This window comes from Anguilla anguilla, chromosome 19 (assembly GCF_013347855.1).
Source record: "Anguilla anguilla isolate fAngAng1 chromosome 19, fAngAng1.pri, whole genome shotgun sequence".
Classification (NCBI taxonomy): domain Eukaryota; kingdom Metazoa; phylum Chordata; class Actinopteri; order Anguilliformes; family Anguillidae; genus Anguilla; species Anguilla anguilla.
In genome coordinates this window covers 12134744-12152061 of record NC_049219.1, presented here as the reverse complement: position 1 = coordinate 12152061, position 17318 = coordinate 12134744, and the positions used below count along the sequence as shown (strand labels likewise).

The window sequence follows — 17318 nt, the reverse complement described above, 5'->3', positions numbered from 1 at the left end:
GCAGCAGGTGCCAGCTTGTGCCCCGCTGAGCGGCTGTGGGGCCGTCCAGCGGCATGCTGGGATAGCCCTGGGAGGTTAAATGCGTGTGCGCTGCGGTGCCAAACGCACTCGGGAGAATGACCGCCTGTCCGAGCTCACCCCCCTCCTCCTCCTCCTCTTCCTCCTCCTCCTCTTCCTCAGGCCCCCCGGAACGAGGCCTTCATCCAGGAGCGCTACGGCCACTTCAACCTGTCGGACCCCTTCCTGGCGCTGCAGCGCGACTTTGAGTCGGGGGGCGGGGCCAAGGCGCGGCGGGCGCCGTGTGCCAGCCCCCTGGCCGTGCTGGAGGTCGTCATGGCGCACTGCCGGAGGATGCAGGAGCGGATGGCTGCGCAGCTCGCCGCCGCCGACGCCCGGCAGAAGAAGGTAGGCCCCGCCCACGATTACATCACACAGTGACACCCCCCCCCCCCCAGGCGCAGGTGTGCAGTGACTCTGTCTGTTCCGCAGCTGGAGCAGGAGAAGGCGCAGCTGCAGGGCCTGCAGCAGGAGCAGCGGCGGCTGTCGGCGCAGCTGAGGGAGGAGCGGGAGAAGGGCAAGCACATGGTCAGCATGCTGGTGCGCGAGTGCAAGCAGCTGAGCGGCCGGGCGGCCGAGGAGGCGCGCCGCTGCCAGGACCTCTCCGCCCAGCTGGAGGAGGAGGCGCGGGCCTCGGGCCGGCTGGGGGAGGAGCTGCGGGCGGAGCGGCAGAAGGGGCAGCAGGCGGAGGCGGCCGCGGAGAAGCAGCTGTGGGAGCTGGACACGGAGCGGGAGCAGCTGCGGGCGCGGCTGGGCCGGGAGGAGGCGCGCGGGGCGGAGCTGAGGGAGGAGAGCGAGGCGCTGCGCCGGCAGGTGGAGGAGCTGAGGACTGAGAGGGAGGCCCCGCCCCCTGAAGCTACGGCCGCGCCTCCTGCAGCTGTGGCCCCGCCCCCTGCGGACGAAGCCGCACCCTCCACGGACAAGGTGGCCACGGTCTCCGTCGGCGTGGGGACCGATCACGTGACCTGCCGGGTGGCCATGTGTCAGACCGACCCGCCCGCGGCGGAAATCGGCGTGGAGGGGCTGAGGAAGGCGCCCCTCGCCCTCCCCGCCAAACCGTCCCCCGCCAGCTACGGGGGCGTGGGCCGCGGGGCGCGGGGGCTCCCCCAGTCCGAGAACGGCCCGGGGGGGCCCGACCCCTCTCCAGCGCCCCACCCCACCGGGATCAGCCCGCGGGTCCAGGCCGCCCGCTACAAGTTCCAGGCCCCCGCCGAGCAGGACCAAAACGGCACGCCCAGCCCCCCCTCCCGGGACCTGTCCCCCAACAACCGGGACAGCTTCGCCGCCCGGCAGCAGGCCCGGCACACCGTCACCCAGGTCCTGTCCCGCTTCACCAGCCCGCCCGCGGGGGGCGCCCTCCGGCCCGGCCCGCCCCACCCCGCCCCCGAGGGGGGGGGGCCCGTCCCCGCCCGGCTGGGCCCGCACGTCGGCCTCAAGTCCCCCACGCCGGGGCGGATCGACCGCGGCAACCCGCCGCCCATCCCGCCCAAAAAGCCGGGCCTCTCTCAGACGCCCTCCCCGCCCCACCCCGCCATGAAGGTGTCGGGGGAAGGCGTCAGGCCCCCGGCCCCTGGCGCGGGGGGTCTGCCCAAACCGGCCACGCCCCAGCTCCCGCCCAAGCCCGCCATCGACCTGGCGGGCCGGGGGGGCGGCTGTCCCGTCCCAGCCTTGACAGCGACTCAGGTGGGTGCCGGCCCCGCCCCGGAGCGGGGGCCCCACCGGCCCGCATGCGCAGGGTGTTCCCCTAGCTCCCCCGCCCCCCCCGCTAGCGCTGCGCCCCGTAGCTCCTGTGAGTCAGACAGCCTCCCGGCAGCAGCCTCAGGTAAAACACCTGGCCCCCGCCCGCCCGCACCTCTCTCTCCTCCTCTCTCGCTCTGTCCTCCCGCCGCACTCACAGACGCTGTCAGTCAGCTCACGGCCCGCCTCCTTCGCTGGCTGTGATCATTTCTTTGCACTAAAGGCCATAGCTGTGGGTGGGGGAGGCGGGGGGGGGGGCGAGTCAAAACCTTAAGAGATACGGTTTTGCACAGAGGCTAATCTGGCGCTGTTCTATAGTCGAGTCAGTGCTCTCAGAACAAACGAACACACGTCTTTATGCTTATTGACTCCAGAGGAGATGGTGCTTCTCTAGATTTCATCCTGTGAATGGCCGCTTTCTCTCATCCCCCCCCTCCCCCCCCCATTTCCGCCCGCTTCTCCCGGATCTGGTCCCCCCGCGTGCGCTGAGCGACCCAACGCCGCTCACGCAGGCCAGGTCGCATCCGCCGATTCTCAGGTTCTGGGGTTTCCTGTGAGTAACCGTAGTAACCGCCTCCTCTCTGAAGCTGATGCCGGAGGCTGCTCTGTCCCCTTTTTGACCCCCCCTTCGCTGTCGCATGCCGCGCACGTCTTCCCTGACCCCGCCCCCATCTTCCCTGACCCCGCACCCCGATCTCTCTAACCCCTCCTACCCCTGTGTCACTAACCCCGCCTCCCTGCGTCTCTTACCCTGTGTCTGTAGTCACGTCCTGGCTTTCGTCCAGCCAGCAGTAAGTAAGCTGTGTTCTCGGCTCCTGTCGTGTTGTGTAAAAAGTGTGGATAACCAGAGTGACGCGTAAAACTGTTTAAAAAGGCGCCTAGGATGAGTGAGAAATTTTAAGAGGGAGGGGAAACAAGGCCCTCAGCATTGACTGTGTGAGCTGTGACTGCTGGTGAACACTGTCTGTACTTCCCCAAGTACTTATAAACTCTTCTCAGTTCACTCTCAAGTCTGTATAATTGCTATATCTTCATTAGAGTTTGATATTATTTTTGAAATCTAATGTGGGAGTTTAAGATCGTTGTTAACAGTTATGTAATCAAAAGCCCTAGGTGCCCTTTGTGAAAAGTCTCTTCCTGGAGAATTAGCTGCATTACAAAATGGTTTGTCTTGGGGGCAGGGATTATATTGTTTGAATGATTCCAGTTTTGAGGCTTGTTAAATGGCTGACACAGGCTCTAATACGGTTTGGCTGCTCTCTTTCCTGCCTGTTTGTCTCTTGCGTGTGAAGTTTGGCTGTTAATGGCATGTGACGCTTCCTGTTCACTGACACCTTTCTGACCGTTGGCAACTTCCCATGTTTAATTTTAAAAAGTTATTTACGCAAGATGCTAACCAAGTGTATTTCTCTGATCTTAATTTAGTACCATCTAAATATATGATGGATATACTATTCTTCTGTTTAAGTATTTCCGTTTAAGAAATTATATTTCAGTTTTATTATTTGTCATGATTGTGGGACAAGTCACGCCAGTGCAAGGAAATGCCAAAAAAAGCCTCATTTGCATTGACACACTTTCTAAATATAAAAAAACTCTCTCTTTATTGTATGCAGATTGATTTTATTGATTCTCAGATTCATTCATCTAATTTTTCAGCTTACTGGAGTCATAACACAACTCTTGTCTGTAAAGGTGTGTTGGGAGTTGTTGAAGGGAAGGGAGCAATGTTAAGCAGGTCTTCCTGCAGTAACGGCACTTTTTCCTTTCAGAAAGCTTCTCTCCCATCTAAGAAGAAGAAAACACCCGTTTGCCCTGTCAAAAAACCTGCGTTTATAGTGCTGGAACTCTACAGACCTGGCCTCTGCCACAGAACTCATTTTAACGGCGGTGCAGACCGCTCGCGCTTGTCCCGTGTCTCGGCTCGGTTGCGGTGATCCGCACCGGCGGCTGAACCGGGAGGCGTCGGCGGTGGGACGTTGGCTAAAACGCCCCTCTCTCTCTTTGTCTCCTTTTTCAGTTATTGAGGGGGAGTCCTGCTCGCAAGGTCTTCTGTTCTTTGTACAGTAAAATCCACACGCTTAACCGCCTGTCCTCCAAGAGCACCAAATAACGCCGCCACCATACTGACTCTGACCCCTTTCTCCCTCCCAGTGATCTAATACAACTCCAGCACTGCCCCCGTGTGGCTGGGAGGAATAATGAGAGACCAACTTATGCTTTACAAAAAGCTTATGAGAATATAGTAATATAATAATTAATAGCAGTTTTTTTCCACTGCCTCTACAGAGGTTAATCCGATTACTTTCTTACCTCTTAATTCGTATGAACCAACATTGTCTTTGCTTACGGTTTGCCTAAAATGTTCCCGTACTGACAAGTAACACTTAAGTTTTGATGTGCCGGACAGGTGGAGAGGTCAGACTGATTGCGTTTAAATTGAAGTGGATTTGATTGATTGATGAGGAGCCAATGAGGAGTCACCCTCAGTGGGGTTTGAACACCTGTGTTCCGTTCCCTGTCATCCAGACTGGTCGCTCCAGATACGACATGCACTGAATGACGCTCAGTCACCTTCCAATGCAGAATCACTCCTTAAAGATCCATTCAGTCACAACCAGTACACCAGCGAAGAGTAGCATCGTAGATTGCTGTTAATTGGAAGCAGTGGCTGTGCTTGAAGCAGAGGAGCTGTGGCTCCATTCACGGGCGAGACTGAAAGTACAGCAGAGTGACACGCATTCAGTCAATGTTCAGCGGGCAGGGTGTGTGTTCCATGAATACTGGTCCCCCCTGTGTTTGGAGCTGAAAGATCTGGCTGGTTTATAACTGTAGTCACCACCCCTTTCTCCTCCTGCCCCCAGCCCTCCCCCCCTCCTCCCCTCCTCCTGCCCCCAACGCGTGATGCCTTCGCTTCCTCCCTCTAAACCGTGTGACTCTTAACTCCCAGGCTGGTGTGCGCCCGTAGCCCCCCCGCCAGCCTGCGGGGGCCCCGTCCCCCTGGTCGACGGGCGCACCCTCCTCCTCCTCGCTGCTGCCCAGGGAAACGTCACTTTGCTCTCCGTGCTGCTCAGCCCCGGCGAGGGAGGCGCCGCTGCCTTGTATTCTGCTGCTCAAAACGGACACACAGGTGAGGGGCCCCCCCTGGTTTCCATTTTAGGTCCCGGCTATACTTTTGACTTGGATCTCCAAGTGGAGTTTGAAATAAAGATAGTTTTTTTTTTTTTTTTTTGGTGAACTGTGTGTGTTTACTGTAGTTTGCCATACCTAGAATGGAATGAGTGGTCAGTCGATTAGAACTGTAAACCACTGTGGAGATCATTTGCATGTGGGATGTCTTTTATAGATAACTCAAGCAGAGGTATGATATTTGAGTTTCTTGAGATATTTACAGTTAGGCAGTTGGCCGATGCACTTATCAGAATCAGAATCAGAATCAGGTTTTATTGCCAAGTAGGTTTACACATACGAGGAATTTGTTTTGGTCAGGTGGTGCATAACAGTGAACATAAAATAAGATAAATAAAATGAAATAAACATAGTGCAATAAAAACATAACAGACATAAAATAACATAAACATTATCCAGAGTAAATGACAAAAGTCTCTCTCTCTCTCTCTCTCTCTCTCTCTCTCTCTCTCTCTCTCTCTCTCTCTCTCTCTCTCTCTCTCTCTCTCTCTCTCTCTCTCTCTCTCTCTCTCTCTCTCTCTCTCTCTCTCTCTCTCTCTCTCTCTCTCTCTCTCTCTCTCTCTCTCTCTCTCTCTCTCTCTCTCTCTCTCTCTCTCTCTCTCTCTCAGAATGTGTGAAGCTGCTGCTGGCTGCAGGTGTTGCCGCTGAAGTTCCAGATAAAAAGGGCTTTACGCCTCTGCACACTGCTGCCGCCCACGGCAAGCCCAGGTGAGAGAGAGAGAGCGCGCGAGAGCGAGAGTGTGCGAAGAGAGTGTGAGAGAGAGCGAGAGAGGCGCTCACCGTTGCTCAGCGCCTGAGGTACTCCTGTGTATTCTGGTGTTTCTTATACGCAAAACTAAGTCGGAGTCGTGCTGTAGTCCTTTGGCACTTCTCCCCGGTGGAGTTTGCTTCATCTTTCTTGTTTACGTTGGTCTTTCAATTCTGTAATTTCCACAGAGAGTTTAGTTTGAGTTGCCCTGCTGTGTAAAGTGTGCAGACACACAGGGGCAGTGTCTGCCTCAGGCTGTCCGGTCCCCTCCCCGTCAGTCGGACTCGGTCGGCAGGGTCGACTGAGCGGCGGCTCCTGTGTGTCTGGCGCGTGCGTGTGCAGGCGCGTGGAGGAGCTGGCGGGCGTGGCCGTGGACGTCGACCACTCGGCGGCGGACGGGCGGACCGCGCTCTTCCTGGCGTGCGGGAGCGGGAGCCCCGACAGCGTCAGGGCCCTGCTGGACGCCGGGGCCGACCGCACCCTCGTCAGCGCGGTGAGACCCCAAAAAACCCAGCGCCGTAAAAGGGTGCTCGCCGGTGTTCCCATGGCAACGGGAACAATCTAGCCGCCTAATTTTCGCAGCAACTACTTTTTTTTTCCCAGCATCCTCGTGTTCTCACCAGGGTGTAATTCAGCCCTTGGTTTTTTAGCTGTTGCAGTAACAAACAAAAAAAGATTCGAGGGGCAGCTCCTGAACCCGCGTGGGTGTTTGTGTCGTTCGCAGGACGGCTGGACGACCCTGCACGCCGCGGCCAGCGCGGGCAACGCCTTCAGCCTGGAGCTCCTCCTCCACCACCCGCCCCCCAGCGCCGACCCCGCCCCCCCTGCTGCCGTGACCGCCGCCCAGCGGGACAAGAGGCCCCCCCTCCTGCCCAGCGCCCTCCTCAACCACTGCAACCGGGACGGCTGGACCCCCGCCCACATCTCTGCATCCAAAGGCTTTAAGGTCCCTCAGCCCGGCCTGCCAATCACACGCACACACACACACACACACACACACACACACACACACACACACACTCAATCTCTTACACACACACACACTCAATCTCTTTCACACACACTCACACACACACACACACACTCAATCTCTTTCTCACACACACACACACACACACACAATCTCTCTCACACACACACACACACACACACACAATCTCTCTCACACACACACACACACACACACACACACAATCTCTTTCTCACACACACACACACACAGTCTCTTTCACACACACACACACACATACACACATGCCATACACACAGGGTTTTTCTGACACGCATTTGTATGCCTTTCAGAATTGTCTGGCGGTGCTGTGTGGCCACAGCGAGCTGGACATTGAGAAAAGGGACAAGTGCAACCGGACTATCCATGACGTGGCCACCGACGACTGCAAAGACCTGCTGGAGAACCTGGGTGGGTGTGTGTGTGTGTGCGTCTGCGCGCGTGTGTGCGTGTGCGTGTGCGTGTGCGTGTGCGTGTGCGTGTGCGTGTGTGTGTGTGTTCACGCTCCCTTGATTTGTCCTATATGAATTGATAGGGTTTGTCGCCCTGGGTACACTTTGACTGTGCTTTGTCTTTATGGGCTTGCAGACCATGGATTTTAGGTTTTATGTAATTTGAATTAAAATGGTCTCACAGTAGAACATTCACTCAAATAACAGCCTTGGAAACTGTGACGGTTGTCCTTGAGAAATCCTCGACTTTGTCAGTGATGGAGGAGCTCAGCATGTCACAGTGTTGCTTATGAAAGGGAGTCATTGAGTCTGCCATCTGGGTCAGAGGTTTTTTTTATTTTTTTTTTAAACCCACAATACACTGCCACTGTACACTCTCTCGCTCTTACACTGGAGTTCGCTGCCGGGGTTCTGATAATGCTCTTTGTCTTCCGGAACGTGTCGGAGAGAGAGAATTCTTCAGCGCGTCACAAAGAGTGCCGTTACATTTTCATGAAATCACCAACTGTTCGGTGTAAATATGCATCTGCTGGGAGACTGGAAGAATGGGGCCCGTTCATGCCCCTGACGTGCGGGGGGGGGGGGGGGGGGGGCTGTCATATGTGGGCTTTTAATGCCCCGTATAGTTTGGGTTCAGCCCTGTTTCTGTGTGCCTCAGAGAGCGACGGCGTGCGTCACGCGAGAGCGATTCACAGGAACTCCTGTAAACTCGCTGTTGTTGTGACCCTGTTGCTTAGCGCCGGTGCAGCGAGTCTGCCGGTGGTCTCGCTCCTCTCACCCGCTGTCCCCGCCGTCCTGTGCCCCTCAGACTCCTACAGGGTTCTGGTCCGGATCCAGAGAGGCTCGGAGGAGCGGGTCTGCACCGTGGACATGCTGGAGGACGGGCTCACCGTCGGCATGGTGACGGTGCGCAGGGCCACCGGCTGGGCGGAGCTGTCCCAGAGTCTGACCCGGGCCCTGTCCGCTCACTTCCTCCTGCTGAGCGGGGGCGGAGCTTCTCTGGGGCTCAGCGCCGACAGCGTCTCCTCCGTCCTCATTGGTGAGCCACTTCAGCGTCACATGACCCTGCATATTCCACCTACTGCCCGGCAGACCAGTTTCAGTATGTGCTCACACTTGTTACGCCTTCACTAGGCATTCTGAAGTGCTTTTGCAAGCTTTGCTGTGTGTTCCATCGGTGAATGGTCACAAAGTACAGGATGAGTGACACGTGACCCGTCCAATCAGCTGGGTGGGTAGTTCAGGCCACCCGAAGCATGGAGAAGAGCAGGATCGTAAATTCCGCCCTGGTAAATAAAATGTGTTTATGCCTTCAGCTGTCATTTTATTGCACTGCAGTGCAGAGTGTGTGAAGGTTAAATGCGACTCTCGGTAAAATGAGCTAACCTTGCAGGACCTGGGTCCGCCCCCGCTGGTGGAAACATGCAGAGGCTGATTCACACGGCGAGAAAGGAGGGGGGGGGGGCGACCGGGCGAATTCGGAAAAATCGGTTGATGGAATAGATGAAACGGACAGCAGGAAGCGAATGCATTATGCAAGAGATTGAGAGAGAGAGAGAGAGAGAGTGTGAGAGTGGCAGAGGATACTTAGTGCGATACAATTAAAGAAATGCACGGATTGTTCCGTCCTCCTGGAGCGTCTCTCCCCTGAATCAGAGAATCGCTGTCTGTTTCCCTCTCCCCCATCCCCCCTTCTCATCCTCTCTCCTCCCTCCCCCACTCCTGCTGAGCGGAATCACATTTACACAGTGTTCCTTTTTAACGCAGCCACGAGCCGGTATTATCTGCCCTTGCTGTGTTCTGATCTGTTGTGCTTCTGTTTTTTTAAAATTATTATTATTTTTCTTTTTAAATCTATTTTTTATGGCAATTATTTTTTGTAGGTGATGCTGTTTGGCACCCTGGCCAGCCGCTCTCCCCGTCGCCGTGGGATCTGATCAGGAAGCGTCACTGTCAGCACCTGACCGTCAGGCTGAAAGGTGCGCTGGCCAATCCCGACCGAGCGTGCGCCCGCTCCCCAACCTTCCGGAACCTTCTCTGCACTCATGTCACAAATAACTATGAATTGATGGATGATTGGCTACCTGTGATTGGCTGGAGGGGCTGCTTCCTGTCTGGCAGGCGGCGGCAGGCTTTGCTCATCCCCCCCCTCCCTGTTTGTCTCCTGACAGGCCTGTCTGAGTCGTCTCTGGAGGAGCTGGTGTATGATTCTCTGATCCCCCTGCAGCTGCTCCAGAACTACATCCGGCTGGTGAGGGGGGGGGGGGTCGTGCGCGCTAACGAGGGTTGGGGGGTGTGTGGGGGGGGGCGGGGCCTCTTCCTGTCACTCTCAGTTCGGGCCAGGAGGACGATCAGAAGGCGCTCTGTGTCTGCCCTGTAATTCAGGAGATTATTTTTGACACGAAGCTTGAGCTCTCTTCTCTGTTTAATTTTAAATTACATTTTTTTTTTGTACCTGGGGGTACAGGATGTGTGGGCGGTTCAGACTAGCTGACATTAGCATTTTTTTCCCGGTGTGATTCAGTCTTTGTGGGCCCTCTAGTGGCCAGTCCTTAATTGCGCAGTGTAAAAGAAGTCTGGCTCATTTTCCATATATATATATATATATGGTCTTGTGGGACATTGCAGGTAGTTTGTGGAACGCGTATATTTTGCTGAGATCAGCTCTCTCGGGGAGTTGTTTCCATTCGAACACAAACCGTGTAGCTGTGCTGGATTTGTGCCTGTGCCTTGCTGCCAGAATGTTTATAAGCTCTGTATAACAGGGCTCTATAACCTTGCTCCTGGAGAGCCTTTGGGTCTGTTGCTTTTCGTTTTTACTGGGCTCATGTTTGATGAATTAAAGCAAGTGATTTAAGGGTTTGACGCACTTCACACTGGCCTTTTTCATTTTGAAGGGGCTGCTGATTTTTGAGGTGAAAACTAGACCCAGCCACCCTGCTGTTCTCCATGCTGCACATAAATCCCCTGTTTATAACTCCAGTTTGCAATAGGGGGTCCTCTCGTAGATACTATAGGTGGTACCTGGCCAACTGCCACATGCACAGATAGAAATAGAAACCCCCCCCCCCCCCAGGTCTGCAATTGCAACCACGCCACACACCCCCTGTGAAATGCATGCCTCATGCTGTGGATGAACGATATTCTTATGGCTGTTAATGCACTGATGGTGCAGGTTTTTAAAACAGAATGTCTGTTTCCCCTCCAGGTGGAACAGTATCGCAATATCATCTTCCATGGCTTAGAGGGAAGCTGCCAGGATTATATAGCCAATCAAATCTGCCGATGCATAAAGGTGGGCTTACTGTCACCAATCAAAACCCTCCTCTGCTCACGCTGCAGCCACAAGGAGCTGACTTAACAGATTACAGTGTAATGGTTAAAACCCTGTTTCAGATGCTTATAAAAGAGAACCAAATCTGAACTGCGGAATGTGCAAGATAAAATTTCATACGTAGCTATTAAATTTCTTGCTGAATGTTACATCTGTGGTGTGATATGGGATAATGGCTGTCTTTAATGCTGTCTAAATAGAAAAAACATTTCTTCAGCACAAACAGGAGGCTATGGGCGTTTGCTGTGACATCATCAGAGTGGAGGTGGATGAGACCCTGTCCAAGGAACAGCTGGTGGAGACCTTCATAAACTGTGGTACAGACATTTACCTCCATCACTTGTCTGTACATATTTTTTTCTGTTCAGTGTTTAGGAAATGAGCCGTTTTGGCTTTGCTGTGTTCTTTCTCCTCGATGATTTGAGATGAACGCAATGACTTCTGTACAGTGTTCTATGCATTTTAAAATTGTCAAATAAATTCATTCATTAATCCGTCGGTGCAGATCTAGTGCTGTCCGATCAGTCTTGGGAGTGCTCTGTGTCTCACCCAGCCTGGTGCTGGACATTTACATTTATCCACCGTTTAAATGTAGATGGTGAGCGTCACTGCTCTCCTCTTTTCTCTCCTCCTCCTTTCTTCCCTCCTCGTTGTGTTTCTGTCCAGGCTTCCTGGTCCCCGAGCGGCAGTGTGTGACCGGTGCTAGCGTGGTGGTGCTGCTGGAGGGTCTGGAGAGAGCCCGCTCCCTGTCGGAGCTCCTGGGGGACCTGTGCGAAGGGCTGGAGAACCGGGGCTCGGCCTACCCGCTGCCCCTGCTTCATGGTGAGGCCTGCTCTCAGTGGCCAGGGGGAGCTCTGGTTCCCTGCGGCTCAGACTACCCGCTGCCCCTGCTTCATGGTGAGGCTTGCTCTCAGTGGCCAGGGGGAGCTCTGGTTCCCTGGGGCTCAGACTACCCGCTGCCCCTGCTTCATGGTGAGGCCTGCTCTCAGTGGCCAGGGGGAGCTCTGGTTCTCTGTTCGTTCCTCTCTGGGCACTTAAATCAGCTTCAGCAGACATTGGCTTCACACGCAACACAAGCTGAGGGTGACATTCACACATTTGCTCGCCAACACAGGCGTTTGATATTTATATAAAGAGTTGGGTGATATTATTGACTGGAGTTTCAATGCTGTACGGTGTAATTTGAATATGATGCTATTCTCTAGTTTCCATGGAGGCTGTAACTCACAGAACTGCAAGGGATATGAACTCTAATGTTCCCATAGACGATTGTGGGTTGAAAAGTCAGTTCTTAATCCCGCTGATCCCCTCAGGTTTAAACTAAGGTAGCACCTCATTCCTTGACTTAGCAATCTCGTAAAGGACAGTGGGTAAGGAGTTGGATAGTGGGAGTTATGGAAGCTTCCTCTTGTGAAAGTGTGGTTTCTGAAATGCATGATCATGCTTTGCTTTGGGGCAAGTTAATGAGGTTAAAGACCCCGTCCACCTCTGTCCCTCGACAGCTCGGGACAGCTGCGGCCTGCACCGCTTCCACGAGGGCGGCTTTCTGATTGGCACGCTCTCCAAGCCCCGCCTACACGGGGCGGAGCTTCTGCTGCAGCAGCACTTCCGCTGGGTGCAGCTGCGCTGGGACTCGGAACCACTGTCTGGCCTCCTGAACCGACACCTGAACAGGAAGCTGGTGCACAAGGTCAGAGGCGGGGTGGGGCGGGGCCAGGGCAGGGGTGGGAGGGGGGTGCATGGGTTTATGGGCCATTATATGTTCAGTACAAATTCAGATTTTATGGTATTAACTTTCACATGTTCAATAAGCTGAAACATTGATGGAAAACACCAACGAACCATATATGTCTATGCATTTGTCTAATTTAAAACACATGAAGAAGTAGGTAGATTATTAATTTGTATGACAGAATGATGCAATGAAAAATTACATGACATGGGTTTGTAATGTAGACAAAAATCTGTTTCCCCAGTTACAGCTAAAGCAGGTTTAGTACATTCCAAATCCAGTTTGAGATCCCTGAAGTGTAGAGTGACATCACTGTGACATCATTACTGATGTGTGGCCGGTGTTGAAGGGAACACTGTTGTTTCAGAACCCGTGTCCCTCGGTCACACACAGTCTAACACAGGTGTGCCCTCTGCCGTTCCCCCTGCAGATGAGGGGCCAGGTGCCTCCCGCCGCGGACGTGCTGAGTCGCACTGTGGCCTGGGTGTGCGCCGTGTGGCAGCAGCTCAACTCCTGCCTGACCCGTCTGGGGGCCCCAGAGGCCCTGATAGGGCCACAGATGTTCCTGTCGTGCCCCGTGGTACCAGAGCAGGCCCAGGCTGTCCTCAAGTAAGTCTCCGCTCGCCTGTGTCCATTATAATCCACAGTCTCCCACTCGCTGCGGTTACCTGGGTAAGAAACAGTCAGAGCGGCAGCCATATTGCATGAGGTTTATCATTAGGTTTTAGGATCAAGTGGTGCCATTTTGTGAGAACCGCATCCAAGCTGCTTGTTCTTAGGACTTGTTCATATAACTCTGTGCAACACAAAAGAAGGCTAAACGCATTTGAACTCTTTCTGTGATACGCTGTTGTTGTGATGCTGCTTCTTTCGGTGATGAGCTGGATAGTCAGACGGCCTGTGCGTTCCGCGGTCAGTTGGTATTTTCGCGGTGTGTGTGTGTGCGATCAGGTGGCTGTCCCGGCTGTGGAATGTGGTGGTGGTCCCCCGCGTGGAGGAAGCCATCGGCGCCAGGGTGACGGCCAAACGGTCTCCGGGCCAGCGCCAGTCGCCCAGCAACAAAAACCTGTGTCCCAGGCAACAGGCTGTGGTGAAGGCCGCCCTCAGCATCCTGGTCAACAAGGCCGTCCTGCAGGGGTGTCCACTGCAGCGCACAGGTGCTTACAGGGCATGGCTCTGCCTCAGCAAATACGGTCCCTTACGCAGTTATGGTTCTTACAGCTCTATGCTCAGTTATGGCCCTCAAGTATACGCTGCACACTCATTACTGTGTCCTAGCGTACTTATACCCTCACTATTCAACCCAGGAGTACATGTATTAAAATCTGTGTTCTGGCAGGACACAGCCGCCTCCTGTTTTACGTAGCCTAGTGCTACAAATGTTTGGGGGGGGGGTGGGGGTTTAAAAATAGTTGCAGCTAATCGCAGAGGATGGGTCTGCGTTCATTTCATGTCAAGTTTCATTTCCTTTGAGACTTTTTTTTTTTGTTTTTTTCTGACGCAGAGATAGATGAGCACCTGCCGGCATTCCAGGGCAGCGGCTTCCCCCTGCTGTCACTCAGCCCGAATAAGGGCGGAGCTAAGAAGGGGCGGGACGCTGCCGGCTGGCGGAAGGCTAGCACCAGCCCGCGCAAGAAGGGCGGCCCCGCCCCCGCCTGGAGGGCCGGTGGCACGCTCAGAGAGGGTGAGCAGGGATCCCACGTGTCTCTGGAAAGGGGGGTTGCCTTATAGACCTTGGAGGGGGTTGCTTTAATGACCTTATGGCTCTTTGGAAATCAAGTTCTCTCTCTCTCTCTCTATGTCTATCCCTGTGGCTCCATTGCAGGTTTGCTGTGCAGCACTGACTCCAGTGGCCAGAGGTAGGCGCTAGTGTTGGGGTGGCGGCACCGAGGCTGTCGGAAGGCGTGCTGTTTTAAATCTGTTTGCGTTTGCTTCGACAGGGAGGACGTGCAGCTGTCTCTGAGCTCAGATGACCTCATTCAGGAGCTGCAGGCCATGTGCAGCAGCCGCTCCGAGCCGGACGTCAGTAAGGTAAGAGCCCCGCCCCCCCGAAAGGGGACCAAGGACAGAACTAAGGAAATGCATAGAAATTCACATTACCACATATAGGGAGTGCATGAATGCAAGCGTCAGCACATGAATATGGGCAGTGATATTCTTAACTTAGATGACAGTGTATTTGGTCAATATAAAGAAATGTGTGCCAGTAAATGTGTCTAAAGATGCATATCATCAAAAATGCATTTCATTTAAAAATCCTCAAAATACGTAAGGGAGTCTTTCCTTTAAGTGAGATATGAATAGAACCTATAATATGCACTGCTAACCTCCAGGAAATGTACTGACACACACCCGCTGTCTACCTGCAGGTGGGTCGCTCTCCCTCAAATCTCAGCGCCCCCGGGCCCGCCGGCAGCAAAAACAGGGCCCCCAAACCCAGGTCCCAGCTCCCCGTCCCAGCCAGCACCCTGCAGCCCCCCGGCAGCGTCCCGCGCAGCAGAACAAGGCAGACGTCGTCGCCCAAAAACAAACCGCCAGAGGAGATCTGGATCCTGCACAGAGAGCCACATTGAAACCCAGGCCTCGCCCCCTTTTCCCTGTTCTCTCTCTCCACCTCGTCACAGTAGAACTGAGACTGCTTTTCGTATCTGTTCTCGTTATAGCCGTACTTGATGCAATGTATAACATTGTGTACATGGGGACCGTAGTTCTATTCTGTTGTATAGTGTATTGAGTTTTAGGTGGGGGAGAACTCAACATGTTAAACCAGCAAAACGAAACAAAAAAAATTATTTGGATCAAAGCAACAGGACAATTTTTTTTGGATATTGCTTTTTTTTTTTTTTTTTTAGAACATAAGTGTTCCCTGTTTAAATAGTTGCAAGGTTGTTTTAAATACTGTTTCAATCGATCAGGGTTTTACCAAATGTGTAAATAGGAACTAGAAACTTATAGTATATAGATGGACAGTGGTGTTTAACTTGTACAGTGAAGATCTTAAATATTGTACATATGTTTGTACTTTAACATTTATTTGGTTTGTAATTGTTCACTTGTTTCAAAGTGAATGGAATGTGGCAATAAGTATCATAACTAAAAACACAGGACATTTTCTTTCAACCGTAAGCCATAATAAACATTTCAATTAGCCATATCCAAGAATGTAGGAATATAGGGGGTAGGGGGGGGACATGCCTCCCCAATGACTGCCGTTAAATATGATTATGCAGAAAACACCATGTAATTCCTTTAAACATAGAATTCAATTACAAATCCCCCCCCTCCCCACACCACTAATTATGGTTTGACCCACCATGATGCACAGCTCTTATTTATGAAACCACAAAGTGGATATATAATTTTAAAGACAAAAAGAAACAGAATATGTAGTCAACAGTTTGCATGATTGCAGGAGTTGCTCGTTCTGTGGACTTCTCTTCCCATTTGTAGTAGAAAAGCTGTGTGTCACCAGTCAGAAGCTAGTGCGTTGATGTCCTCTGTCAGTCACAGTGGTGGAAGAAAAAAGTGATTAACTTTTGCAGCTAGCTCGTTAACTATGTATGTGTATGCAAGCTAATCTCAGCTGTAAAAAAAAAAAAAAAAAAACTAAAACTAAAAAACAGCATTTTCAATACTTGTAACCCAGCTTGCCTGCAATATAAATAGCAGCCTTTGTCATTTAATGAATAGATTAGCTAGATGGCAATCAGTGAATGAACATGCAGGCTGGGTAACTAAGGTTACCCTGCGATGTCCACTCACAGAAAGAAACCAGGAAACTATGCAGTGGTTTGCCAAACAGGCAATTAATGTAATGCCCCCCCCCCCCCCCCCCCCATTGCAGTGTTAATGTTTATTAGGTAATGTTTTGTAGCCAAGTATTGTAAACCTTAAATTTACAAGTTTTCTTATTTTTTTCATGCAGCTGCCATTTTACCCTGCATCTTATTGCTGCTAGCCAGCTTGTAGGATGTTGCACTGAATGTTCGCCTTTCTATTGCATTTAAATTATGTTGGCTAAGGTTATAAAGTAATTTCGATTTTTAATTTTTTTATTTGAGCAAGTTCACTAGCAATCAATAGCACTATAAGTTTGAATTTAACAACAAACTACTGTCAACCCAGAATGTATAGTTTTAGTAGTAATGGTATGGGCATAGACTTTGACCCCACATAGACTGACGGTCAGTAGAGAGTCCAGGGGAGAAAAGTCCCATTAGATAAGTAAGTTATTTTTTTAAATGAAGAAAGCTAGGATGTTGTGGGATATGGTGACACGTAGGATATGCCAGAAGAGCACCTCACTAGCCAATCAACCGTGCTGCACACTTCTCATTCGGCTGAGCACTGCCATGTACTGCAAGCACAAAGGAGGCCTGGAGTTAATTGGGTGATCACCGTTGGTGTCCCCCTCAGTTATTTAAAAAAAGAAAATGTCCTGTTAGTCAGTCCCTCTCCCCTCGCTCAACTGAACTTTACGCCATTGCCCATACCTGCCTAACCCCTCATAAACCCCCCCACACAGAATTAAAGCAGAAAGCGTGTAAGCGTTTTTGTTAAACAGTGTTGCGTTTTCCCACTTTACTTCATTTGAAACGTTCATGTGTACGGAAGAATTGTTCAGACTGGCCTCTGTTATGTTCCAGCGTTAAATATCTGTCGAGTGGGGGCTGAAGAAGTGTCCTGCTTTCTGCATAAGCACAAGCATTAAACTGCACTCCAGTTTCTAGAACCTTCTTCTCACGTTTATTTCAGTCATTCTCCAAACAAATCCACATTTCTCTCTCTAAACAAATCTCATCCCCTTACCCTTGGAAGGAAGAAACATTAACACACACTATACATTAAGTCCATTCAATATGCATATAATAGACAAGTTACCACATTACAAAGGTAATTTCTGTGGTAGTGTATACCATTTCATGTTTTTGCGCAAAATTAAATAATCTAGCTTAGAAAATAGAATTTCCAGTTTATGACAATGGGCATCAGATTTACACAGTCCCAACAGCTAATAAGTACCATAGATATGTAAAGTGCATTGACATGAAAACGAGCAC

General features: G+C 52.1%; 1 protein-coding gene across 1 annotated transcript in view; it reads left to right on the top strand.

Moving 5' to 3' along the window:
• Positions 1–15023, top strand: part of LOC118219053 (cortactin-binding protein 2-like) — a 31857-nt gene extending 16834 nt beyond the window's left edge. The window contains exons 4-23 of the mRNA XM_035401874.1: positions 181–405; positions 490–1879; positions 4745–4924; positions 5592–5691; positions 6074–6224; positions 6456–6677; positions 7034–7151; positions 8001–8231; positions 9076–9171; positions 9364–9443; positions 10401–10487; positions 10744–10843; positions 11193–11348; positions 12029–12216; positions 12689–12867; positions 13210–13415; positions 13763–13942; positions 14084–14117; positions 14199–14289; positions 14628–15023. Coding sequence (XP_035257765.1) covers positions 181–405; positions 490–1879; positions 4745–4924; positions 5592–5691; positions 6074–6224; positions 6456–6677; positions 7034–7151; positions 8001–8231; positions 9076–9171; positions 9364–9443; positions 10401–10487; positions 10744–10843; positions 11193–11348; positions 12029–12216; positions 12689–12867; positions 13210–13415; positions 13763–13942; positions 14084–14117; positions 14199–14289; positions 14628–14831 — 4218 coding nt within the window. The 3' untranslated portion in view covers positions 14832–15023. The remainder of the gene's footprint in view (positions 1–180; positions 406–489; positions 1880–4744; positions 4925–5591; positions 5692–6073; positions 6225–6455; positions 6678–7033; positions 7152–8000; positions 8232–9075; positions 9172–9363; positions 9444–10400; positions 10488–10743; positions 10844–11192; positions 11349–12028; positions 12217–12688; positions 12868–13209; positions 13416–13762; positions 13943–14083; positions 14118–14198; positions 14290–14627) is intronic.
• The last annotated feature ends 2295 nt before the right edge of the window (positions 15024–17318 follow it).